This window comes from Erythrolamprus reginae, chromosome 3, assembly GCF_031021105.1.
Source record: "Erythrolamprus reginae isolate rEryReg1 chromosome 3, rEryReg1.hap1, whole genome shotgun sequence".
In the NCBI taxonomy this organism is placed as follows: Eukaryota; Metazoa; Chordata; class Lepidosauria; order Squamata; family Dipsadidae; genus Erythrolamprus; species Erythrolamprus reginae.
The window spans coordinates 54,511,079-54,537,647 of record NC_091952.1 but is presented as its reverse complement, the minus strand read 5'-3'; the positions used below and the strand labels follow the sequence as shown (position 1 = coordinate 54,537,647).

At 42.9% G+C, this 26,569-nt stretch overlaps 1 protein-coding gene across 6 annotated transcripts in view; it reads right to left on the bottom strand.

The window, feature by feature from the left end:
* The window catches only part of FOXP4 (forkhead box P4), a 215,572-nt gene that overhangs the window by 25,527 nt on the left and 163,476 nt on the right, over window positions 1-26,569 (bottom strand). For all 6 annotated transcript variants that reach the window (XM_070745335.1, XM_070745334.1, XM_070745339.1 and 3 more), the window contains exons 8-13: window positions 19,454-19,558; window positions 14,970-15,057; window positions 11,863-11,946; window positions 8,131-8,332; window positions 7,555-7,631; window positions 2,321-2,422 (exon numbers count right to left, since the gene is read on the bottom strand). In XM_070745335.1, coding sequence (XP_070601436.1) covers window positions 2,321-2,422; window positions 7,555-7,631; window positions 8,131-8,332; window positions 11,863-11,946; window positions 14,970-15,057; window positions 19,454-19,558 — 658 coding nt within the window. The remainder of the gene's footprint in view (window positions 1-2,320; window positions 2,423-7,554; window positions 7,632-8,130; window positions 8,333-11,862; window positions 11,947-14,969; window positions 15,058-19,453; window positions 19,559-26,569) is intronic.

Below are 26,569 nucleotides of genomic sequence, written 5' to 3'. Positions count from 1 at the left end.
TGGAACCAATTAAAATTATTTACATTAATTCCTATGGGGAAAAGTCGTTCGAGATAAGAGCTGCTCGACTTAAGAGCCCAGGTCCGGAACGAATTAAACTCGTATCTCGAGGTACCACTGTATTTATATTGTAATTGTTTGGTAAGTTTTCATTGTTTTAAGTGTTTATAAACCCTTCCCACACAGTATTTATTTTAGATACAGTATTTAAATACAGTATTTACAATTTTAGATATATATTTTTTGAAAAACCTGCCGATCGAGTTCCGCGGGCTGTTTAAATCTGCCGATCGACTTCTTCAGAAATCCGCGAACCAGCGAAGATCCGCGAATGATTTTTCTCATTAATATTTCTTGAAAACCCGCGATGAAGTGAAGCTGCAGTAGGTGAAGCGCGGTATAGCGAGGGACTACTGTATACTTATCCATACCCTCTCTGCAAATCTTCCTTATCTTCACCATGGCCATATAGTGCTTCATGCAGATAGTCCTCAACTTACAACCACAATTGAGCCCAACATTTCTGTTGCTAAGTGGGACATGTGTTAAGTGAGTTTTTGCCCCACTTTACGACCTTTCCTGCCACACTTCTTAAGTGAATCACTGCAGTTGTTAAGTTAGTAGCACAGTTGTTAAGTGAATGGACTTTGCTTCGTCAAAAGGTTGCAAAAGGGACTTCGCGTGACCCCAGGACACTCCAAATATGAGCCAGTTCCCAAATATTTGAATTTTGATCACCTAAACATGGGGATGCTGCAATGGTCGTGAGTATGGAAAAATGATCATAAATCCCTTTTTTTCAGTGCCACTGGGACTTTGGTCACTGAATGAACTGTTGTAAGTCGAGGACTACCTGGATTGTCTTTTCTTCATTTAACTGGCAACCTCTGTTTACAAGTTAAAGTTGAGGAATTCATCATCCAGCAATGTCTAAACTGTCACGCTGAATATTGACAGCCCCAGAGACATTCAGAGACATTCAGTAATTAAATATTTAACTGTGTGTGTGTGTTTTATTAGATCCTCCTACTATGATGTAAAATCCTGCCACGTCATTATACCTCACATCCGTCTTTATACCTTTCTCCATATTTGCTAATTCATTCCTGTCTTAGCAGCCATCATGTGAAGATGTATTTTTCATTTGTCCCTTGTGACATATTTAATTTTCTTCTTTTATAATAAAAAGAAATCTTGCTTTAAGAACAAATGTCTGAGCTCTCAATCCATCACCTCCAGGATGATTTAAGGTTCAAACTGACTTTAATTACTCTCATCCTGACATAAACTTCTAAATCTTTCAATTTTTCCTTCATATATTTGTATTGCAATGTGTTTTTCATTTATCCGTTCTATATGATCAATTCACCTCAACATCTCTTTTACATAATGGTCACTTAGTTCTGTACTTCTACTCATCCATTTCTTATTAATTCCCACTTCCCATCTCTTCTGGTTTTAACTACATACACTTCTTAAATAAATCTATTCTCACTGTGTTCTTAATACCATAAAATACAATCAATACAAGTAGGTAGAAATGCACTTACCTATAGGCAGTTTTCATTTCTTTCCATAAACAGTTTTTCATGACACACTACATACTACTCCCTACATTTATACCATTAGTATTTCTTAATTTTTTTCTGACTCCATCCATTTCTCCATATTTATTAATCATTCTGATTAATAGAGTTCCATATTTCTTTAAAAAGTGATATTGTTGTGAAGAATATTATATACAGTGTTCCCTTGATTTTCGCGGGGGATGCGTTCCGAGACCGCCCGCAAAAGTCGAATTTCCGCGAAGTAGAGATGTGGAAGTAAAAACACCATTTTTGGCTATGGACAGTATCACAAGCCATCCCTTAACACTTTAAATCCCTAAATTACCATTTCTCATTCCCTTAACAACAATTTACTCACCATTATTATTATTATTATTATTATTATTATTATTATTATTATTATTATTATTACTTAATTGGATTTGTATGCTGCCCCTCTCCGCAGACTGGTACTGGTACTCACCATTGAATAAGACACTTGGTGATTCTGATATTTATAAACATAATTATTTATTAACAATAATTATTTTTTTTGTTATATATTTGCAAACATTATTAGTTTTTGACGTATGGCATATGACATCATCGGGCGGGAAAAACTGTGGTATAGAAAAAAAGCACGAAGTATTTTTAATTAATATTTTTTGAAAAAAACGTGGTATAGGCTATTCGCGAAGTTTGAACCCGCGAAAATCGAGGGAACACTGTATATGTGTCTCAAGGCTATATTTAAATCCTAGGTTAAATTTTACCTTCCATGTAGCTGTATTTCTCCTGAAGTAGGCAAACATCCGTGTGAACCAATTGTAGATTTCATTCAATGTTAGCTGCCTGTCAGGTGTCTCAAGAATAGCCTACATTTAGACATGAGAAAAAGTCATTACAAGACTCAGCATTCCTCATCACTATTCCTGGGTGAACTACTATTAAAAATGTTAAAAGGAACGACATTACTATGGTATGTTTACAAAACTTTCAACCACTTGTTAAAATTGCTGAACCTAGGACAAGTTAATACATATTGATTTCTCTTCACTTAATGATTAGAAAATGAAGTGGGAATTAGTGTGAGTAAAGTAGCCATATAGATCCTATATTATTGAGTTTTCCCATGGAATGATGTTACCCAGAAACCACAGGTTTTTAGTGAATTGAATTTATGACTCAACAAAAGCTATATGACAAAGCATCGAGAGTAACATACACATTTGTGAACCAATCAATTGACATTCAAAAATGTAGAAGTATCTAGGAATGACATACTGTAATATCATGAATTATCATTGCTTATTCCAAGACAAAACAGTAGAAGCCAATAAAGGTATATATTATGGACACAGCAATGTGTCACCATGCAACTGGGTACCAAAAGAAAATGTAAAGACCATACAGTCTTTTTATTAAGTTGTATTTATATCAGAGTTCCCAGGGAGTTGGGTGGGTTAAAATTTAAATAAATTAAATTAAATATCTTCAGAGAAATTCAATATTTGCTAATATTAGATTATTATTATTATTATTATTATTATTATTATTATTATTATTATTATTATTAATTCTAGGAAATGATATACAAAATTCCCAAACACAATAAAATTGGTTCTTTCAGCATTTTATTTAAAAAAATAACCAGACCAACCAACTTAAACATTTATTTTCTTTGTTTGAATGTAGAACACCATTTTGTAGGCCTAATGATTTCTGAAGTATTTTTTATTTTTTTAAAAAATAAATATTTCTATTTTTTAATTTAATTTTTAGTTAAATTAAAAATTATTCTTAATTTTTAAAATTTATTTTCAAATTATATGGGTACCTCTCATATAAGTCAGTAAGTCTAATAAGGTCATCCATCTCACATAAAGAAGTAGATCTAATCTATGTAGATCAGGAGTAGCATTGCTCAGGGAATAAGGTTTTAGACAGCTGTATTTAGCAGAAGGTTCCTTTATGCAAATAGAACAATATTCTGTTTTACATACAGTACTGTAGGCTTAACTGCTGAGAACAAGATCTGCTAAATAGTAAGTACAAAATTGCTGCTAATTATTATTCCCTAAGTACAGAAATGGAGCAGACTAAGCAAGGCAGGTACTGTAATCATGTCTCCAAGCTGAGAATTGTACTACAGTGATCCCCCGCTCGTTGCGAGGGTTCCGTTCCAGGAGCCCCCGCAACGAGCGGGTTTTCGCGAAGTAGCGATGCGGAAGTAAAAACACCGTCTGCGCATGTGCAGATGGTGTTTTTACTCCCACAGCGCTAGCGAGGAGCCGAAGATTGGGGGCGGCGCGGCTGTTTGCCGCCGGCATGGAGGGCTTCCTAGCAGCCCCCCAAACCCGGGTTGGGGGTCCGGGGGGCGCTGTCTCTCGGCGCTTTCGAGCCGAGTCCGGGAGCGAACTCGCTCACGGACTCGGCTCGAAAGCGCCGAGAGAGAGCGTGGACAGGCCCGTTCCTTGGCGCTGTCTCTCGCCGCCTTCGAGCCGAGTCCGGGAGCGAACTCGCTCACGGACTCGGCTCGAAAGCGCCGAGAGAGAGCGTGGACAGGCCCGTTCCTTGGCGCTGTCTCTCGCCGCCTTCGAGCCGAGTCCGGGAGCGAACTCGCTCACGGACTCGGCTCGAAAGCGCCGAGAGAGAGCGTGGACAGGCCCGTTCCTTGGCGCTGTCTCTCGCCGCCTTCGAGCCGAGTCCGGGAGCGAACTCGCTCACGGACTCGGCTCGAAAGCGCCGAGAGAGAGCGTGGACAGGCCCGTTCCTTGCCGCTGTCTCTCGCCGCCTTCGAGCCGAGTCCGGGAGCGAACTCGCTCACGGACTCGGCTCGAAAGCGCCGAGAGAGAGCGTGGACATCGCCCGTATCTAGAAGAAGTTGCCACCCGAGCGCTCTTGCCCGGCGGGAGGCGAAGCATATGGGTGGGGGGGCTGTCAGGACACCCTCCCACCCCAGCACTTTGCATCCCGCCGGCAAAGAGCAATAAGGCAGCAGCTTCTGCCGGACACGGGCAATGGGCGGGACAGAGAAGCGGGAAGAATCAGGAGGTTCCTTTGGCGGCTGGAGGCTGCCTGGCACCCGCTGCAGCCAAAACAACAAAGCCAGGCAGCCCCCAGCTGCCAAAGGAGCCTCCTGATTCTCCCCGCTTCTCTGTCCCGCCCATTGCCCATGTCCGGCAGAAGCTGCCTCCCGTGCCGATGTTCCCCGCCAAGCCCAGTTCGGCTTCCCTGGCTGCTTGGCCGGAGGGGGGGGCTCGGCCAAAAGTGGCTGGAGACGCAGCGATTTGCCTCCCGCCCCTCGCCCCTGTGCCACCGGCACGTCATCTTCCCTCCCAGACAAAAAGGCCGGCCTTTGGGGATGAAGGGGTGTGTTCAGCTCTGCGTCTCCAGCTCCTTTCGGCCGAGCCCCCCCCCCCCGGCCAAGCAGCCAGGGAATCCGAGCCAGGCTTGGCAGGGAACATCGGCACGGGAGGCAGGAGACGATCGGGCGACCGGAGCAGCAGCCAGGGAAGCCGAGCCGCGTATGGCGGTGACGGCGGCCGTCTCCTGGCGGAGGAAGGCGAATGCGGCTTGGAAGCTGGGAGGGGGGCAGAATATGGGAGGAGAGAGGCTTGCAATAGAGGGTGGAGGAAGCGGCCATGGGAGGGCGAGCTGCCTCAGGGAGGAGGATCGGGCGGGACCAGGTGGGGGCTGGAATTTCTCCGCCAGGGCGAAGGGCGGGCGAGCGGGTGCTGGGGAGGGCTTCTCGCCCTCCCGACAGCAAGAGGGGGGAGCGAACGGCGTGGGCAGGCGAAGGGCGGGCGAGCGGCAGCGAGGAGTTTGCGTGGGCGGTGGGGAAACTCCTCGCTGACGCCAGCAAGAGGGGGAAGACCCAGGGAAGCCGCTGCCATCTACCCATGCGTGCCCGGCACGCATGCGTAGATGGTATTTTTGACTTCCGGGTTGAAAAATAGCGAAGTACCCTGTTCGCAATGGTTGGGGACGCAATAAACGGGGGATCACTGTATATGGGCAAAGAAAGGTTGTCAATATGTACTCAAACATTCTTCAAAAACTGGTCATTGCTTATATAGCAAAAGAAGAGCACCCTAAAATGGTTCTTTTCTTTTATTTTTCTTTTGCATCTCAATATTTAGCAAAGTCAACAGAGAAAAGATAACAGGTTGGCATTCAGGTTTACTAATACAGATCAGGCAATACTTCAGGCACTTGGCCCAATCAGTTTTTAGTGGTGATGCAATTAAAAATGAAACATAATCAAAATTTTCAGGACTGGGATTAAGATGGAGACAGTAAATTTCTATCAACTGTTAACTCAGCAGGGTTGGGATGTTTGAAAGAGTAATTTGATCTAACCTAATATTTTTACATGTCACTATCTGCATCAAGGGCAAAAATATTTGGGGGAGCTAGTGAGTGAGAATATTTGTTTAAACTTTCAAAATATCTCTTGGAAAAGCTTATCAAATCATAGATATCCCGTAGATTCAGGTTAATCTGAAAGACCTGAAAATAACGGGAATAAGTTACCAGGAAACAATCTAATTCAGACTTTTTGCATAGGCTTTAAAAGACTACATCTAAGGAGGAGATAATAGAAGTAATGGTCTTAGTTTGTCTTTCTAAGCATATTTTAAATGCAAAATAAAGCATTTATAAAGGCATTTATTCAGCCAGAAGGAAATAGGGCTGTAAGGTCAGAGGCCTAGGAAAATACTGTAGTCTGTACTCTTAAGGTACCCAGCTTGTTTTTATTCACTGCAAAATAGAGATGCTGGCCCAAAACAATATTATCAGGGTGCAATGGTAGCCATTTTCTCAGGAAATTTAATGGTGTTTTTTTTTGTATATAGTTGTATTAAAAATAATTAGAGTAAATTTTAAAAAAATAACTGAAAATAAATAGTCAAATAAAGGAATAGAAGACAGAACAGAGAAGGAAATGAGATTTGATTTTTTTTGAAGATGTGCTATAGAAGGTTGCAGTTTATATAAGACATTATGACCCAAAAAAAACTATATCTGCTCTGCCAGAAAATTAAGATTGGAAGGAGACATCAGCAGTTACAAACCACTAACATGAATATACTGTATAGGAACTCTATAGTTTTACATAAGTGAAACATGTGATTATACTGCATCTAAAATTAAGAAACATTTGATACAAATGAATCTACAGTAAACGATGATCTCTTATATACAAATATTAAATGTTTGACTATGACTAGTTAAATTAGCCTAATAATTAGTTTTAATTAAAATATTTCAATGAAATCTACCAGAAAACAGGATTAATCAATACAAGTTATTTTAAAGGGAGACTTTTGTTATTCAGTACAAGGTTAGCAACTCTGAAAGAAATTACTTTAACATTACATTGCTGTATTTTTGAAAACTCTTGAAGACACTGAAGGGCAGATTTTTTTTACTAATGAAAATTGAGCTTATCACTGTCATTTTTTTTTTTATTAAAAAAGTCCCTTCCCTACCCTTATTCAGAGAGCTATTAACCTGACTATATGAAACAGTGCATTAAGAAGAACTAAGGTCAGAACTGCCAAGAGCTGTCGGATTCGAGCAGGATACAACTATAATTATAAATAATTAAAGAGCAATAAAAACTAGAAATACAACTCTTGTGTCTTTTGTCTCTAGGTCTCTCCTTCATACAAAATAGACAAAAGAAAAAAAGAATATGTATCTGATTCATTTACCAGCAGTACTAGAATGCTTAGTGAAAGGCACAAACAAAGGCTTAAGACCACAGATAATTTTGCTCTCAAGATGTAAATTGGCAGTTAAATTTGCAGCTTAACGAAACTGCATTCCTCAGAGTTAGGACAGAATGCAACAATCTCAGGGTACATTACTGGCACATTAGAAACACTTGCAACAATTAACAATTGAATATAAGTGGGAATACTTCATAAGAAAGATTGCTGCCTTTTCCAGACATCATTATATTTATGTGCATTCTTACAAAACAGAGAAGTTTTTTTACCTGTCTGATAAGTGAGGCATATGTGAAGGGAGGGCGGACATCTGCATTTTTGTAAAATTCATGATTCTGTGCAAGTTCTAGGTAGAAGAAAGTAAGTTATCAAGAACAGCAAAAGACATTCCAAATAATCAATTTCAGTACAATATCTGATGTAACTGGAACTTCTCAACTCAGTGCCTTGACTGATTTATTTTTCAGAATATAAGATGCACCTTTTTCCTTCCTAAAAGAGGCTTAAAATTTGAGTGCATCTTATATTCCAAATGTAGCTTTTTCAAAGCTCCGCCCTCCCCAAACAGCCCTAACTAGGTGCAAACAATCTTCCTGGCTTCCTACTCCCTCTGAATAAGGTATTTTCCAGCCCTACGTCTTTGTGGGCTTTTCATTCCTACTCCCTCTGAAAAAGGCTTATTCAGCCCAACTGGGGATAAAATAATGTGCTGAACCTGAACAGACTAAGGGCGCTATCCAGGGGAATACCTGTTAGGTAGATTTCCTCCCTATTTTCCTCCTCCAAAACTAAGGTGTGTCTTATATTCGGGTGCATCTCATACTCTGAAAAATATGGTATCTCACCTGAGGAAATTGGTGTGCAGAACTTCTCTGAGTTTCTCCTGCGAATAGGCCCTACATTGTGTAAAGTCGAGGAGCTGATAACAGAAGGACCCTGTCGCAATGGAGTAATGGGTGCAGTTGCAGAGGTGGGGGGATGAGGTAATCCATCAGGAAAGGTATCAGAAGTGCTTTTGGACATTGTAGCGCTGGAAACCAGATTCAGCTGCTCAAAGAGGTTTAAAAGAAGACCATGATTAAAACTAGTGCAGAAGTCAGTGAATAAACACTATTTGTCAAGATGGAGCAGGTGGTGAGCACTATTTATCAATAAAGATAACTATAACAGTGAAAGTAGGTATATTTCAATGGGACCTCATTCATTGACAATTGGAGACATATTCGTTGTATTTCAAAGTATATTGGACCAAATCATGACAAGTTGATTCTTGAAACCCTTTACCAACTTTAGCTATAACAAAGCATGTTGTTTAGTATACTTCCAATTAAAACAAAAACAAATCCTTAGGTTTTTTTTTTGTATAGACAGATTTTAAGAGGAATAATTTTCAATGATGATTACCCAACTCTATCACCTCAAAGTTCAGCAGTATTAAATCTATACCACAACTGGTGCTAAAGTTAAAGAATCAGACTTGGAAAAGTTTAAATGACACTGCAGAGAAAAAAAATGGTGCGATGTATATAGAATAGAATAGAATAGAATTTTATTGGCCAAGTGTGATTGGACACACAAGGAATTTGTCTTGGTGCATATGCTCTCAGCGTACATAAAAGAAAAAGATACATTTGTCAAGAATCATGTGGTACAACACTTAATGATTGTTAGGGGTCAAATAAGCAATGAAGAAACAATCAATATTAATAAAAATAAAAAGTTAAAGTCATACAGTCCTAAGTGGGAGGAAAAGGATGATAGGAATGATGAGAAAAACTAGTAGAAATAGAAGTGCAGATTTAGTAAAAAGTCTGACAGTGTTGAGGGAATTATTGAAGACAATATACCCAAATTCCCTAATACCACAACCTGATTTGATAGCTTCATATAAACACTGAATGACACACTGAAGTACTGGGCCAACCAACCAACCAACCAGCTGAATAGGAATCTGAATCTTATTTTAATATTAGAAACAACACGACTTAGAAAAGAGTTTTTTTAAAAAAGAAAAAAGAAAACAGAAAAGGCAGACACAACTTGTTTCTTATAGGTGGCAATATCAACATGACTCAGCTCAGGAGACATGGCTGGAGGACACATTAGTGGGTGATATGGAACTGAATCTAAGGACATCGATTGGGATCTTTCGAGCATGATATCAGCCATTCAAGGTTGAATCACTGGCCTTCTAAGTTATGTGAGTAAACAGGGCGGGAATATGAACTGAATTTGAAAGATAATGCCTTTTTTGAAAGAGAGGCTTTTGTGCTAACAATCTTGAAGGAAGAGTTATGCTACCCACCTCTACAGACAAATATGTGACATTCATGCGTAGCTATGGCCACACATGATTAATCTTTAGCAGATGTAGTGTGAAGGGCCCCGACACTTGAAACTAGTCTGATCATTTTCCTGGAGATCAGGCTTTGATATAGTTACAGCTGCTTCAGTCATATTCATACTGGACATGTAGAATGCAATTTATATGGAGTAATTTATATGGATGGGTGGGCATTGGATTTGGTATTGTGTACTGTACTGTTTTTTTTTTATTATTGTTGTGAGCCGCCCCGAGTTTGCGGAGAGGGGCGGCATATAAATCCAATAAACCTAAACCTAAACCATCTCTGAAAAGGCTACAGAAGCTCACTCTGGTCCAGGTGCAGCAGATAACAACTACCAATAAGGCTACAAAGCTTTTATTTACAGTAATAACAAAGTGATTTTATGATTTTGATTGTTATGCAGTTTGTGTACATAGTTTTTAACATGAATCACTCTGGTGCTTTTGAAATAAAAAACAGTAGATAATTTCCTAAAACCTATAAATAAATAAATAAATAAATAATCATATTATACCAATCCTGCAAGAGCTGCATTGGTTATCAAACAGCTTCCAGCTTCTAATTCAAAATGCTGGTGTCTGGGTATTTAATTTTTACAGGGCATTTATTTTTTCAAAAATTATGTTATATGTTTGGTTTGGGGGTTTTTTTGTTTGTTTGAAAAGTTTGTCTTTTTATTTGAAAATCAATAAAATTTTAATTAACAAAATGCGGGTGTCTGAGATACATACAGAATAAGTTAGCATTTCTCCTTCCTGCATTTTGCTTGCTAAAAACAGAAGGGAGCGAAGGTTCTACTTCCTGTTTATCATAAAAACATGTTTGAAAGGGAAAAACAAATCTTTGCAATGGCTGCTCCCAGACTAAAAAATGTTTTGCCCTGGGCAGCTGCATCTTTCTTTGTTGGCCTTTACTATATGCTAAAGACAATTCTACAAAGTTTCCCTTGTGTATGGCAGATATTGTTACATTTTGATCTAGTGCCTTGACTGATTTATACTATCTTTTACATTTTTCTTTTTTGCAATTTTGCATGATATAAACCATATTGTTTGATGCTTTTGGCAAGAGAGATAGCACACAAACATCTTCCAATAAATTATTCTGAGGTAGTAGTAGCAATATATTTATTTACTCCTTCCTCAAGTTATGATTACAGTTGCCTTCCTTTTTATGGACTGTGGTAACAAGGTCCAAATGCCATATGTGCAAAATGCAGAACAAGATGGTAAAAGGAAAATATTAAATATTTGGGTTGACAATGCAAATTATTCTAGCAGGGTTTCTGATTGATGTGGTCTAGGGCATCAGTGTCACAAGCTGGCTTTTCCTTAGTAGCCATATGGAATGGCTGATAAACAAATGGGCAACAGATCAGGAAGGAGCAGTGACACACCCTACGTGTAAGTTCCTAGGTCTTGTTAATATCAGTTATGACATCAGGATTGTGTCTGCTGTCTCCACATTTTCAAACAACAGAGCTTTTCAGCTCCTGCTGGTAGTCCCTCACTTAAGCAGCAGTACACTCTTTCTATTGTTTGGTTTTCTAAGTTCAAGAATGACACTTTCTTTTCTATTAATGGCATATATCAGTGATTTTGGTTAACTAGGCACAACTTGTAAGCTATGCTGTATCAAAACAACTTCACTTTGTCTGTATATAGAAAGAACGGATTAATACTCCTAAAGTAGACCTAGTAAAGGACCTATTATTTTTATTTATACAGCCTGCCAGCATTATTACAATGCTTTATGGAGTCACATGAAGACAAATTATTGCAAGGAGGAGCTTACCTAACCTTTGGATCAACCTTGTAGGAAACCATGAGGCCTGAATCCTTAAGTGGATTTGGAGGCAACCATTTGAACAAGAGCTTCACTATGATAAAACAGGACTACTGCTGCTAATTGGTCGGTCAGTTATTATAATCTCATCTGACCTCTATGATTTCATCTGAGGAGAGTAATCTTCAAGCATTCAAACAAGTTGCTTGAGAAAACAGTAACATCTTATTTAGCATCTTCAGTAGGAACAAAAACCGTCTGTCTTGCACAATATCTTCATGCTCCTTGGAAACAGTCCTTCCCCTTTGAGCTTAATAATAATGTCACAGTCAGCACTGGCTTTCAGCCCTGAATCAGTCCCCTAAGACGATGACATCATCTTTTAAAATAAATCCTATTATAAAGAGAAGTTGGGGCATACGTGTCAGAAATGACCAGACTTACAGGCTGACTGAAGGGTTTTGGCTCTGAAGGTCTCATATGCAGATGGGCCATCATTGCCTGGAGACGTTCACTTTCTTTAGCTAGCTGTGGAGAGAATCAAACAGGAAGTTATTTGTTTGGAGGAAACATCCCTTACAATGATCAATTCATTTATTTAGAAAAAGGGCCAAGATTTGATAACCATTCCCTAAAATGTCTCCCTGTCCATCACTAAGAGGCAATACCAGCTACTTTAGATTGCCCTGTTCAGCTACGGAGTATGCATGGTTTCCTCTCGTTTTGACTAATTGTTCTTACATGATATAATGTGGCATTACAAAGCTGTTCCTTTAACTCTTGTCTTGCTGCCTTTTAGAACATACCTGAAAGGGAGAAAAAACTGCTAACTTTTCTGATTCCTTAATATCATGACTCTGGCAAGAACATTATATTTCCAGGCCACTAAATTATTGTCTTTCATAAATGGATGTCAGAATTAGGAAGTGGGGTTTTCAGCTCTGATGCATTTACTGTAAGGAAATTAATTTTGGCTATACAGAGACAGGCTATTACCCGCAAATAAAATGATATCTATATACTGCTTTTCTTTTTCACAACTAACAGAACTTGGGTTATTTTCTCTATGCGTGTCTGGTACTAGCACCCTGTCCCATAAGGAATGCCGCTAGATTAGATCAACCATCTTTCTAATATCCTTTCCTCTCAGACATTTGCTCTTGCTTTCTTTTGCTTGCTCTCTTTTAATTTGTCATTTGTCCATGTCTCTACTGTCTTGTTTCTGTTGCTTTTTTGCTTTTGTTTTTCTCAGCTTATCCACTTACCTGCCTATCTACCTCTCCAGTTGCGCAATATTATTTAAGTGGAATGCTTTATGTTGTGTGATAGACTTTATTTCTCAGGTTTCGGGGAAAGGTGAAATACGTGCTATGGCGCTGGAGAGATTGGATGCTGTAAAAACAGTGGAGCCTGTAGGATCTTATTGCTACCTTCATTTTCTAAATGTTCAAACATTTCTTTGGTTCCACCCAGACCTGATGGGTCCTGAAGCAGACTGCAGGGGTTATGGAGAAAAGGACATTTTCCCCCTTATGATGTCCGGAATCCCTTCCCAGAAGAAAAGATGAGGGCTAAAATCACGTGAATTAAATGCAGTATTGAGTTTGCTGAAGGCTTGAGAGCAGTAATAGGTTGCAAGTCCCATCTCTATATTCACACACGCTTCTGCAAATGCACAGAAGTTTTCCGGGGCGGGTGGGCAGAGTCAGCTACCACTACCGGTTCGTAGATATGGGCTGTACCGGTACCAACCCACTGCTGCCTGAGAGATTCTGACATAAGGATGATCTGACAGCATCGTGGCTTTCGTTGCAGTTGACAGATCCATTCCTGTGATCCACTGTAGGATCTCTGCAGTAAAAACTTTATAATGGGGAGCAATGGCAGGTTCTTCTTTTCACACACACAACTTTCTTCTCTCTTAAAAAGACTGTCTCCCACATAACGATCAGTAATTGTTTGAAAGTCTGTTTGAGAATAGGACAAATTCGCATAGTTGACTGAAGGTTATAAACAATGTAACTCTGCTTTTTAAAAGCTCTTTGCCTGTTTTACTTGGTGTAAATGATGCATCCTTCTAGCCAACCCCATTTGCACCCATTGATTTAATTTAACTTTCAAGAGAGACGGCCTCCACTATGTTATAACTGGCTATCTCCCTGGCAGTCTCTTTCCTCTGCCACTAATCCTGTTGCTGCAGAGCCATGTCCCGTGAAATGCTCCTGCTTTCATCCCCATCCCCATTTCACTCATATATAATTCATGCAACAACATGGATAAAAAGAAACTCCTGCTCCATCTCTCTGGAGTTCATGAAGCAAGTATCAGTGCTGGCAGAGACTGCAAGGAACTTTAAAAACAAAGGGCATTCCCTGTTACATATCATAGATTACATGCTGTTTCACCGCATCCCATACATTTAACAACCATTTATAGTTACCTCCTCATGGACACTTTTCTCTCATCACCCTTTGAGATGCTAACTTTCAATCTGTTAATGTTACAGCCTTCTGTCACTGTTTACAATTTATAGCCCTCAAATAAATGTTATAGTTGTTACATGACTGTCATACAGATCAGTAGCAGGGTACCACTTGTCCTTACTTGTGCAGTGCCAACATTCAAAAGATGAAATGTGTGACATAAAGATATTGTGTTGTCTGTTTTTGTTTTTTTTATATTCTTTCTGCTTCATTGGCAATTACTTTTGGGAGAATGTGGAAATCAGCACAATTTTACATCACCAAGTCAAAAAGAAAGAAAATTTTGTTGCTGCTGCTTTCTGAATCTATTTTTGATAAATCTATTACCCATATTAATAATCCATAAACTCATATGATCAGTTCTGGAACCATAAAATAAAACTCAGATGGGGGAACATTGTGGAAAATCAGTTCAGTGCCACAGAAGCCCATTTCAGCCAGCACTGCTGGATTATATTTGTGGTTGGTTCGCACATCTCAGAGTCTTTCTACATGGGAGATGTGCAAATAACCAGGCTATTAAATCAGTTTCCTCTGCTTTGTAAATTGCCTTTTTCTATGTTAGAAATACAACCTATCAAGCAAATAGTCCACTATTTGCTTCCTTTTATATTAACTATAGCCTACCTTGATTTGACAAACATGACAAACATGCCATAGCAGAGCAAATCATGAAACCTCAAGCTGCTTTTCACTAAGGGACTTTTTCTCTCCACATGAGCAGTTCTCCAACACATTATGAGGTCTATGCATTGCAGAGTGGAAAAATGAGGTATGAAGCAGGTGGTATTCAAAAAAGGTGTAGCAACTGCCATTCTTGTAACAGTGACACATGTTCTATGGAGATTGTGGCAACTGGGCCCAATGAATCCAATTTGTACCTTCCGTGTGCTACAATCAAGACGGCAGAATGCAATTCAAAAATTACGGTGGTCAAATAAAGGAGTAAAAACCATCTGGGAAATAGCTTTTAAGTAAACTTTAAATCAGGTAAGAGGATACTCAAGGCTACAGCTCCTAGCAAATTTTATAGAATTAAATATACTTATTGCATACATTTATACTGACCTGTATTTCCAGCTGCTGTACCACTTGCATTTGAACTCGACACTGAGCCGTACTCCGGTCATCAAGTGCATGTTCTGTGTTGAGGTGTCTAAAAATAGGAAAATACCCATTTTTCTCCAAGGATTTGAAATGTGCAGTGCTTAATTAACATAACTCATTTGTGCATTTTTTTTAATGTTTTATGTTTAAGAGTTGCGACCTAGCCTATGTTATATATTTTCCTATTTAGCAGATTTTCATTCTGTTTTTTCTTTTGAATTGCTGATAACATTAGGTTTTTCTATTTTATCATGATGATAACTGTGAAAGATGTCCTGTGGGGAAATAACTCTTAGCGAGTCTATTAGTAACTTTGATTCAGTAGCCCAGTAAACTGAGCAGAGATTTGTCTCCAGAACTTCCTCTTTCAAAGCTAATTCTCTAATGGCATTATATATACACAACACATTTTTATAGTTTGAAGGGATAGGACAATCAAAGGAATAGGTGGAGATCCTGAATCATAGAATCACAATGTCATGTTTACAAACCCATTAAACAGAATAACAATTTGTCATTCTCCATTTAAAAAGAAAATTTCTTCATCTTGGTGAGATGGATTAAAAAAGAGGTACTTTTCTTCTATTTCTTAGCAGCAATCTCTCTAGTGTAGATTCCTAAGCAAACTTTTCTGGCTGAAATAAACTGCTGTGAAGTTCATGTCAATGACTGAAGCATGGTACTCTGTTGCAGTGTTTCCCAACCTTGGCAACTTGAAGATATTTGGACTTCAACTCCCAGAATTCCCTGGGAGTTGAAGTCCAAATATCTTCAAGTTGCCAAGGTTGGGAAACACTGCTCTATTGCTATACTAAATTAATAAAGCTAGAACAAACCTGAACTTAGTCACAAACTTCAAAATGGAAATTAGGCACCAAGTGAAAGTTGTCCTAATGTCAGACAATGAAATACGCTATATCTCATTCCAAGATTTTTGGTTTGGTTGCTAAACAACATTCTGTGCAGTATTAGAGAATCACAGCAATGTCAAAACAACTTTTTTTGTGAGGATTGAGATAAAGGGAAGCATTCTCTAATCTTGGGAAGACTGTGGAAGGGCAGAGTAAAAATATACATATATATGAAAACAATTCTCCATTTGTCCTTCGCATTTGGAAATGCAAAATGCTGGGTGGAGTTTGGAAGGAGTACCCAAGTCTGTTACGGTCGACACTTGTTGGCCATTGTAGTGATCTTCCACTAGTGAAAGGAAGATTTGTCGAAATGCTCAGTTTGCAGAATAACATTACACACTGTCTGATTAGGCACACAGGCTGTGCTTCCCAATATCTCCCGCCTTCTTAACATCATTTCCACCCTCCTCCCCAACATTCTGTTCAAAAGGCAGTAGAGTGGGAAGGGGGGGGGGGTTGAAAACAAGCAGAGGTATATTGTGCCTGTGGGAGGGGGAGCATGTGTAGTCACAAAGCAAAGAAGGGGAGGGGAAAATCCCAAAGAGGCAAGGAAAAGAAAACCCGTCAGTTTCATCTGATGTCTTTGCTAAAAATCTTGGCTACAAAGAGATCTAATTGCAAATGAACTAATTAAGTAAACCTCTGACGAAGCGTGAAAACAATTTGTTTGACCCTGACGCTAGCAGAGGGCTCTTAGACAGCAGAGTTAATCAGTCAGTGACAGAGCCCACAAGCGGTGTCAGCAGGCTGCCGTGCTGCCATCTGTTTCTCTCTAGTTCTCTCCTCCACCCCCACCTTCCTGCCTTCCTTTGCCTAACGTGAACAAGTTATAAACTTTGCTGGTCTCATTGCTGTAGATCCCTTCAGCAGCTTCTCCTCCTGTCTACACCCCTTTTGCACTTCTCAGTGTACAGCCATGGGGTCTTGTAGGCTTTCGGCATTCTCCCTATTAAGCATATAATGGGAACCTAACTATATTTCACAAGTGAGGAGCAGAGTGACTTACCTCCATTTCAGGACATTTTGAGAACACGTGCTGTGATCAATTTTTCTACATGTAACCGTGGCAGATAGATCTGCTTCAAGTTCCAAAAAGGGGTTAATTGTCAAACCTTGCTGGGCAACTACTTCTTTAAAGAGAGCAAAACTATCTTCTGATATCAATAAAGGAGACCATTTGTAGCTCAGGGTTGAAGTGAGGGATCCTTGTTAATAATCTCTGAGCTTGCTTGTTTTCCTGCAGACGTTTCATTACCCAAACTCTAGCTAACATCATCAATGCTAGTTGTTGTGGTTGGCTCTGGCCCAGCTCCTGCCCCAAGGAATGTGGAGGTGAAGGCAGGGGAAACGTCAACATGTCCTAGGCCTGTTTTGTTGCCAGCAGAGTCAGGGAGTGCAGTTTCCTTGGACGAAGAAGGTGGGGGTGACTTGGAAGAGGGGGGCTTGGCACACAGCCCAGGAAGCCAATCACCATTATCTTTGGTCGATTCGGATGACAAAGTGTTAGACCCATGCAGGCGCAGACTTATGCATCGAAGAGACCAATTGAGGAAATATTACAGGAGATAAGAGAGGCCACCTGTGTTTGGGGGGGGCTCCAGTAATTGGAGCTGCTGCTATAAATAGCAGCGTGCTAGTTTGGCCGTTGTGGAAGATTATCTGATCACAGTTCTTCAGGATCGTGCCTCGCTGTTTCTGAACTTTGTGGATTTTTCACACCTTTGACACCAAAGCAGAGTAAACTGTGTGTGTGTTTCGCTTCGTGGGAATAAGGAGGGCTGTGACGTTTCTTCACAGCTACTAGCTAAGTACTTAAGGACTGATTAAGGGACTTGTACAGCCTACAAGGTTGTTTTGGGGAAGACTGCTCTTTGCAATACAAAAAGGGTGCTTTGTTTCTTTTGAATTTTGTGATAAAGGACATTGTTTTGAATTTTGAAACGTGTGTATGTCTGAAATTTGTACCCGTGAATTTTCAAGAGGCTTCTACCAGAGAGCCCGACAGAACACTAGTAAGGAGTGCAATTTGCTGTCAGTTTATATTCTAGAATAGAATATAAGAATATCTAGAACAGTGATGGCGGACCATATCTGCTGGCACGTGAGCCGTTTCCCCAGCTCAGCTCCAATGTGCATGTGTGTGCTGGCCAGCTGATTTTTGGCTCTCACAGAGGCTTTGGGAGGACATTTTTGGCTTCCAGAGAGCCTCCGGGGGGATGGAGGAGGGAATTTTTACCCTTCCCCGGGTCCAGGGAAGCCTTTGGAGTCTGTGGAGGGTGAAACACAAGCTGACTGGGCCCACCAAAAGTTGGGAAACAGGCCGTTTCCGGCCTCCAGAGGGGCTCCGGGATGCGAGGGAACCTGTTTTCACCCTCCCCAGGCATTGATTTATGAGTTTGGGCACTTGCGCTTGCACGATAGCGTGTACACATGCTCTTTTGGCACCTGAGGAAAAAAAGGATTGTCATCACTGATCTAGAATATTCTATTGCAGTGATGGCAAATCTTTTTTGGTTTGTGTGCCAAAAGGGTGTGTGTAGATGTGCTACACTTCCCTACACTCCTCGCCCCCCATGCGCACACACACACATGCACACAGGCCTTAAGCCTGGTAGGCAATGGTGGGTTCCTACCGGTGTGGTCCAGAGAGATGCATTGGTATGAACCCATTGATTTTCAGCTTTTTTTTTTTTTTACGGCGTCTCTGTATGGAAGAAGCCCTCCTGTCCACCCTTGTCTTAATGTCAAAAAAATAACCGAAAATCAGTGGGTTCATACCAGCACAGATCTCTGGACCACACTGGTATGAACTCACCACTGCTAGTAGTGAAAAAAATGCCCAAATGTGCAAACCGGAAGTGCATTTTCCTGAACTTCCGGTTTGTCCGTTGGGGTATTATTTTTTTTGCCTCCGGGGCTTCAGTGTATAGAACAGTGTTTCTCAACCTTGGCAACCTGAAGATATTTGGACTTCAACTCCCAGAATTCCCCAGCCAGCATTTGCTGGCTGGGGAATTCTGGGAGTTGAAGTCCAAATATCTTCAAGTTGCCAAGGTTGGGAAACACTTGTTATAGAAGATGAAACTGCCTTTCCAAAGGCCGAAAATCAGCTGGCCAGTGCACACATGAGCACTGGAGCTGATAAGGACAAAGTCTCGCGTGCCCTTTCATGTGGCTCTGTGTGCCACCTGTGGCACGTGTGCCATAGGTTGGCCATCATGGTTCTATTTATATTGTAGAATATAAACTGACAGCAAACCGCATTCCTTACTGGCACTGATAATGTTACCTAGTTTGGGTAATGAAACATCTGTAAGAAAACAAGCAAAATCAGAGAGCACTAAGGACCCTTTATCTTCTGACATGCCAAAGCAAACTAAGTCCAGCACAGAGGAAACCGTCCTCATGATCCAAGAACAATAATTACTGGTGTTTCTTATTTATACATTTAGCTCTATACTGGGATGCAGATGAATGAAAACAAAGTATATCTTTAGCTAATGAGCATAGCGGCTGAATCAAGTCACTTACTTGATAAACTGTCCCAAGTCCTCGCAGAGGGTTTCACATCCAGGCCATTTGCACTCCCCATGTCCATACAAGGGATGTGAGCCAGGAGTCTCCTCGTAAGAAGAGCTGCAAATGGGGACAAAGAAAAAGAAAATAAACATGACTGCTGAACATTAAAGGCTTCTCTGTTCTGCCTACTAGGAACTATAAAGTTGGAAAGGGGATATTTTTTCCCCGCCTTTCATATCTCTGAGTTTTGGACTAAGCATATATTATATAATGCATTTGTACTGGTCAACAAGAGAAAAACTATATGTGAATTTTAGAGGAATTTGATATGCTGTCCAAATTGGCAGAAGGTGCATTCCCTAGGTTGAGCAGCTGTGATCTGCAATCATTCATCTGCATGATCAAAACAGGAGTGAAGACAAGTTATTGTTTAAGTAGCTCGGACATAATCTGCAGATTTATGCTGGCAGAAGAACCGTTGTACATACCTGAACGGTCTTCTCAGTGCTCTGGAAGGAGAGTCCATCATGGGTTGTAAACCAATCCTATTGGTAGAGACTGAGTTAATTTAAATAATTAATTAACTGGCACCGCCCCCTTAGCAGCCCCCATGAGCCAGTTTTAAAAACGAAGACAATGTAATAATCAGAAAAAATTTATTAACTTCATAACCAAACATAAACTATAACAGTCCCAGCACTCCGGCGACCTGGCCAAACACCATGCCGGGTGGGTATGGACTCTCCTTCCAGAGCACTGAGAAGACCGTTCAGGTATGTACAACGGTTCTTCTCCATTGACTCTGGAAGGAGAGTCCATCATGGGATATACCAAAGATCAATTCCCCTGGGAGGGAAAAGGCTGGGCCAAGGTCGGTGGAGTGACACACACTCGCTGTAAGACACGCCTGCCAAATGAAGCTTCCGCAGAAGCCAAAGAGTCTAGTTTATAGTGGCGTATAAAAGTAGAAGATGATGCCCAAGTAGCAGCTCGACAAATATCTTCCAAAGAAGCTTGAGTTGACCAAGCCGCCGAAGTAGCCGCACTTCTAGTGGAATGTGCCATAACACCGGTGGGAGGAGATTGAGAACTTGATGAATAAGCCTCAGCAATGCAATCCCTAATCCAGCGACTAAGCGATTGGGAAGAAACTCCAAGACCCATCGTGGCTTGAGCAAAGGACACAAAGAGTCTTTCAGTCTTTCTAAAGGATGCTGTCCTCCTGATATAGAGCTTCAAGGCTCTTCGGACATCAATCTTGTGCCAACGAAGTTCGGAAGGATGTTGACCATGTGTGCAAAAGTCCGGTAGCACCAGTTCTTGCCGTCTGTGGAAATCCGAATTCACCTTCGGGATGAACGAAGGGTCCAATCGCAACACCACCCTGTCCGGATGGAACACACACAAGTCCGGCCTGATGGACAGTGCCGACAATTCCGAGACCCTTCGGGCAGATGTAACTGCGACCAGAAACAATGTCTTAATGGATAACAATCTATATGAAATGGACCTCATGGGCTCAAAGGGAGGCCCCGTGAGTGCACGTAGCACCAGGGTAAGATCCCACGTAGGGAACCGCCTTACTGGGGGAGCGTGCTGATTTATAGCTCCCTTGAGGAAATCCCTCACCCATGGATGGTGAGCCAAGGATCGAAAATCTGATACATGAATTATAGTGGACAGGGCAGCCACTTGTCGCTTCAGGGTGTTAGGGGCCAATCCCCGGTCAATCCCTGATTGGAGAAATTCTAGAACTACAATAAGCGAGGCTTGCTGTGGATCACAGTGGCGGTTAGAACAAAAGTTGCAGAATGCAGCCCATGTTGCCTGGTATATTCGCACCGTCGACGGCCTCCGAGCCGCCTGCATTGTTGCAATGACCGTGTCTGGAAGGTGCTGCTGCGTCAATCTCTCCCGCTCACACGCCAGGCGGCTAACTGGAACCATTGAGGATCCGGGTGACAAATGGATCCTTGAGTGAGGGAGACGAGCTGATCCGGTATCCTCCAAGGAGGGGACACCGAGAGGGCGACCAGGTCTGCGAACCACGGCCTTCGGGGCCAGTATGGAGCCACGATGATGACTTCGGCCCTCTCCCGGATTACAATGTCCAGAACTCGTTGAAGCAGACACGTCGGGGGGAATGCGTACAACAGACCTCTGGGCCATGGGGACAAGAGGGCATTGACCCCTTCTGCCCCCGGTGTCGGAAACCGGGAATAAAACCTCTCCAGCTGCGTGTTGGTTCGTGACGCAAAAAGGTCCACCAGAGGGGTCCCGAAGCGTTGAATAATCTGATGAAAGACTCCGGGATCGAGCTTCCACTCTGCTGGGTCTAGAGTGGACCTGCTCAGCCAGTCGGCTTGGACGTTGCTGGTCCCGGCAATGTGCTCCGCCGACAGAGAAGCTAAGCGGGACTCGGCCCAGGTGAAAAGGGCCGCTGACTCTACCATCAGACGGAGGGATTTCGTTCCCCCTTGATGGTTGACGTGGGCCCTGGTGGCCACATTGTCGGTTAAAACCAACACATGCTTGTCTTGAATCCAAGGGGAAAAAGCCTGAAGAGCCAGAAAACTGCTTTGAGCTCCAAGTAGTTTATGTTGATCGGGCTCAGATCCTCCGGAGACCAAAGTCCCTGGGCCATGTGCAGTCCCATGTGGGCCCCCCAGCCCGACAGACTGGCATCTGTTGTGAGGATTAAGAGGTCCCGGTTGCAGAAGAGTGACCCCTTGTGTAAGGCCGGGGAAGTCCACCATCGCAACGACACCCTGACATCTGAAGGGAGCCGCACTAACCTTTGTGAATGACTCAATTTGGCCTTCTGCCAGGGAAGGAGGAACCATTGCAGTGCCCTGAGATGATGACGAGCCCAAGGCACTATGCCAATAGTCGAGACCAGGGTCCCCAGTACTTTGGAAAGGAACGCGAGCGGCACCCGCTGTTGGCGCTGAAGCTGTAAAATTAGTTGACGAATGTTTTCCATCCTTTCTGGGGATAAGGTCACAGTCCCTGTGGAAGTATCTATCATGGACCCCAGGTGTAACAGTCTGACTGTTGGGGAAAGATGACTTTTTTCCTCGTTGATCGTGAACCCGTGGGATTCCAACGTCTGTCTCGTGACTGCCAAATCGGCCAGCGCACTCTGAGCCGAGCTGGACAGGACAATAAGATCGTCCAGGTATGCCAGGATTCGAATTCCCCGGGACCTGATATGGGCAGTCAATACGTCGAGAAGCTTTGTAAATGTGCGAGGGGCCGAAGAGAGGCCGAACGGCATTGCCCTGTATTGGTAGTGGGAGCCGTCTAGGTGGAACCGGAGAAACCTCCGATGAGCCGGCAGGATTGGGACATGCAAGTAAGCCTCTTTTAAATCTATGGACGTCAATAGATCCTGCCTTCGGATTGCAGCCAAGATGGTCGAAAGAGAATGCATCCGGAACCGTCGATACTTGATGTAAGCGTTGAGGTTTTTTAAATTGAGGATCATTCGGACCCCTCCCGATGATTTTGGTACAAGGAAGACCCTTGAATAAAAGCCGGTACCTATTTCTTGCCTGGGCACTTCCTCTATCGCCCGTATCTCCAAGAGATGGGCTATCTCCTTTGAAAGCTGTAACCTTTTGTGGGGGTCCCTCTGAACTGGGCACTGAACATAACGGTATGGAGGGGGCTGGAGGAACTCCAAACGCAAGCCCTGGGAGACAGTTGCTAACGCCCACCTGTCTGAGGACGTAGTCCGCCAGGAGGCCTCGAAAAACTGGAGCTTGCCTCCCAGGTGTTGATGAACAGAGTCATTTAGGGCGCTTGAAGCCCCTCTGGTTTCCACGAAAGGGCCGCCTCGCCTGTTGATACCCTCTCTGGCGATCCTGGAAGGGCGCTCTATCACCCCGGAATGTGTTAGAATTATACTGGGGCTGGGAGTAGGGTCTAGTATTCTGACCCGTTGGAGCCGAAGAGTCCCACCGAAAGGACGGCCTGCGCTGGTAGGGGGTATAACGACGCTCCTGTCGCCTGTAAGCTCTGGGGAGGGACTTCTTTTTGTCCTTGTCTTCCACAAGGACGGGATCTAACGCTTCCCCAAAAAGCTTTTCCCCCTGAAAGGGCGCCGAGGCCAGGTTCCATTTCGACTTTAGGTCTGCTGGCCAGCTTCTCAGCCAGAGGAGGCGCCGCGATGCCAAAGTGGCCGCCATACTTCTGGCCGAAAATTTAGCAGCATGCAGAGTGGCGTCTGCAGAAAACTCAGCTGCTGCCAACAGCTTTCCCAGATCCTGTCTCAGGCGGCTTTCATCCGGTCCCAGCCGGGCCTGCATCTCCTGCAGCCATACTATAGACGCCCTGGTGAAAAAGGAAGCAGCCGCCGCTGCTCGAAATCCCCAGCTCGCCATTTGATGCGTTTTACGTATCAACACCTCTGCCTTTCTGTCCTCAGGCTTCAAGCTATCCCCTGTCTCAGAGGGTACAAAGGACTTAGAAATCAGCTGCATGACAGGCTGATCTATAGGAGGGAATTCCAATAATTTCTCCACCTCCTCATCACAAGTGTAGAATCTCCTTTCTACTGCAGAAGGGCCCTGGGCTGCAGCTGGGTGTTGCCAGGGTCTTTTTACACTTTGTACAATAATATCAGAGGATGGAATGTGCTCTGACTCAGGTTGGGGTTCCTTGAATAGGACTGTAGCTGGTTTGGTCCCATCCGTGGTGTCTGGTTTAGCAGGACCTGGTAAATCCACAGTTAGCTTGGCCTTACGAAGCAAAACCCTGAAAGTGGAGGCCTTAAAAAGTCCAGCAGCTACAGGCTGCTCTGGTGGTGTCTCATCGTCAGACAGTTCATAATCTTTGTCAGATTCCTCCAAAGGGTTAGCTTCTTCAGCCCAAGACCCCATACCTGAGGGGGGCGGTGCACACCACAGGTTCTTTTGCACTGGGCGGGGTTGCTGAGTGACTTGTTGCACCCCCGCTGCCATCCCCTGAGAATAGGCATTGTTAATTAAATCCTGCACTGATGGGGACATCTGATGCCAGGAATCAGGTTGTGCTCGCAACCCTGCTGCTGTGGGTGTGAAAGTAGCAGATGGCCCTTGGCAGCTCCTCACTGAATGTGATGCAGAGCCTGGTCTAGGCCCACTGTGGCCTGGAGATGGCAGAACCGGATTGATGGTAAATTGCCTATCAGGAGACCAGTCTTTGTCAGAGAAGGATTCAGCAGTCCTCATAGCAGGCAAAGGAGACAAGACCTCTCTGGCCATAGTTAATTGAGAAGGCACAGAGGGCACTGCTGGGACATGAAGAGCAGCTTCAAGTTTTTGCTCTAAGGCCTTGATACGCCTCTCTGCCTCTTTAATTGATGAAGAGGAGGCCTGGGATGTCCTAGACTTGTCCTTGGACTTGGAAATCTTGGCCTTTTCTTTGGGGGCCACCGAGGGAGAGGTCACCTTATCAGGTGTAGCGTGACCCTCCATAGTACTCACTAGAGCTGATCACAACACCACAGACTTCAAAAGCACTGCTCCACGACACTCGCCTCTCTCTCAGAACAATAAAAATGGCGATCGGGAGCTTTGCAGGCACTGCACATGCGCAGAACTGCCTGCCTAGTTCATTCGCGCCTAATAAAAAAGGCGGAGAGGAACCTCACAGCCTCTGGCCACAATAAAAAGCGCGGGCATTTTCGTCTATTTTTGACAGCCCAAAATGGCGGCGCTCTGAGGCAAACGCGATCCCTTCCTCTGCCGAAGAGCCGAAGCTACAAAGGCAGGTCCCAGCACGCCGCTTGCAAACGCCGAAAAACCTCTTCAAAAGACTGTCGGCAGCAAGAAAAACGGCGGCTTTCACAGTAACGCGGAGGCGGAGGCGGCGGCTTTAATTCCGGCCGCCGAACAGCTGAGAGGCGCTAGCACGCCGCCAAACCGCTTTTTCTTCAAAAATAAGGACAGGGATCGACTTTCCGAAGCTTCCCAGTGGGGGGGACGGACCCCCCCACCTTCAGCTCGCAGCCGGGTCTGACCACGGAGGACAGGGACCCTGGGCTGTGTTGCTCCTCGATCAGGGTGGTACCCGCTGAGGGAAGGGGCCCCCGAGGAGATAACGATGGGGGTGGTGCCCACGGAGGGCAGAGACCCCTTGAAAATTTCTTCACACCTGCAGTAAGACAAAAGAAGAAAAGATTAACGGTACCACTTTAATAAATATAAACATTTTAAACATTTCAAACATTAAAATCACAGAGTACATAAAACAACAGTCTCTACACTTAGACTGAGTTTTTAAAACTGGCTCATGGGGGCTGCTAAGGGGGCGGTGCCAGTTAATTAATTATTTAAATTAACTCAGTCTCTACCAATAGGATTGGTTTACAACCCATGATGGACTCTCCTTCCAGAGTCAATGGAGAATGAATTTACTCATCTTAGTTCGTCTTAGATTTATCCTATAGATGGCATGGCAAATGTGAGTCTTCTGGAGGAAATGTGATCCAGCTCATATTTTACTGCATGCAGGTTATACGCATACATTCAGAAACTGCCACAGATTTGGCCTTACAAATTATCCCAAATATTTTAAAGCAATGTTTTAAGTTGCAATTATGTATCCTGATATGGAATATAATCATGGTACAGAGTTCAGTGCAAAGAATTCCCTTTTTTCCAGCAAAAAAAAATGTGTGTGGGGGGATCTGTTTGGCACATCTATATGTGCACACACCAAGACACCAAAGTCAGATATAACCATTCTTTTGCGCATTCACCTTAAATGGACTACCAGATGGCTCTAGCATCCTAGAGGCACTGATATAAAACATCATCACAATATACATTGAATCTATGTGATGTTGATAGATTTGCTGATTACCAGTCTTCCTCTCATTGCCATCAGTCTAATTCCCCCCAAGTAATTTCAAACCATTACATTCCTAGCTGTCTGCTAGAATGCGCAAAATCTAGGAGTGTAGGAAATTCTAGATCCGTAATAGTTTCACTTCTGACCTTAGCAAACAATATGATTAGTAGGGAGGATGGGCAATCTTGTGTAATAAAGGAGACCTCACTTAACTGGCCCATTTAGTAACCATTCAAAGTTACAATGGCATTGAAAAAATAACTTTATGATCAATGTATGACTTTCACAATG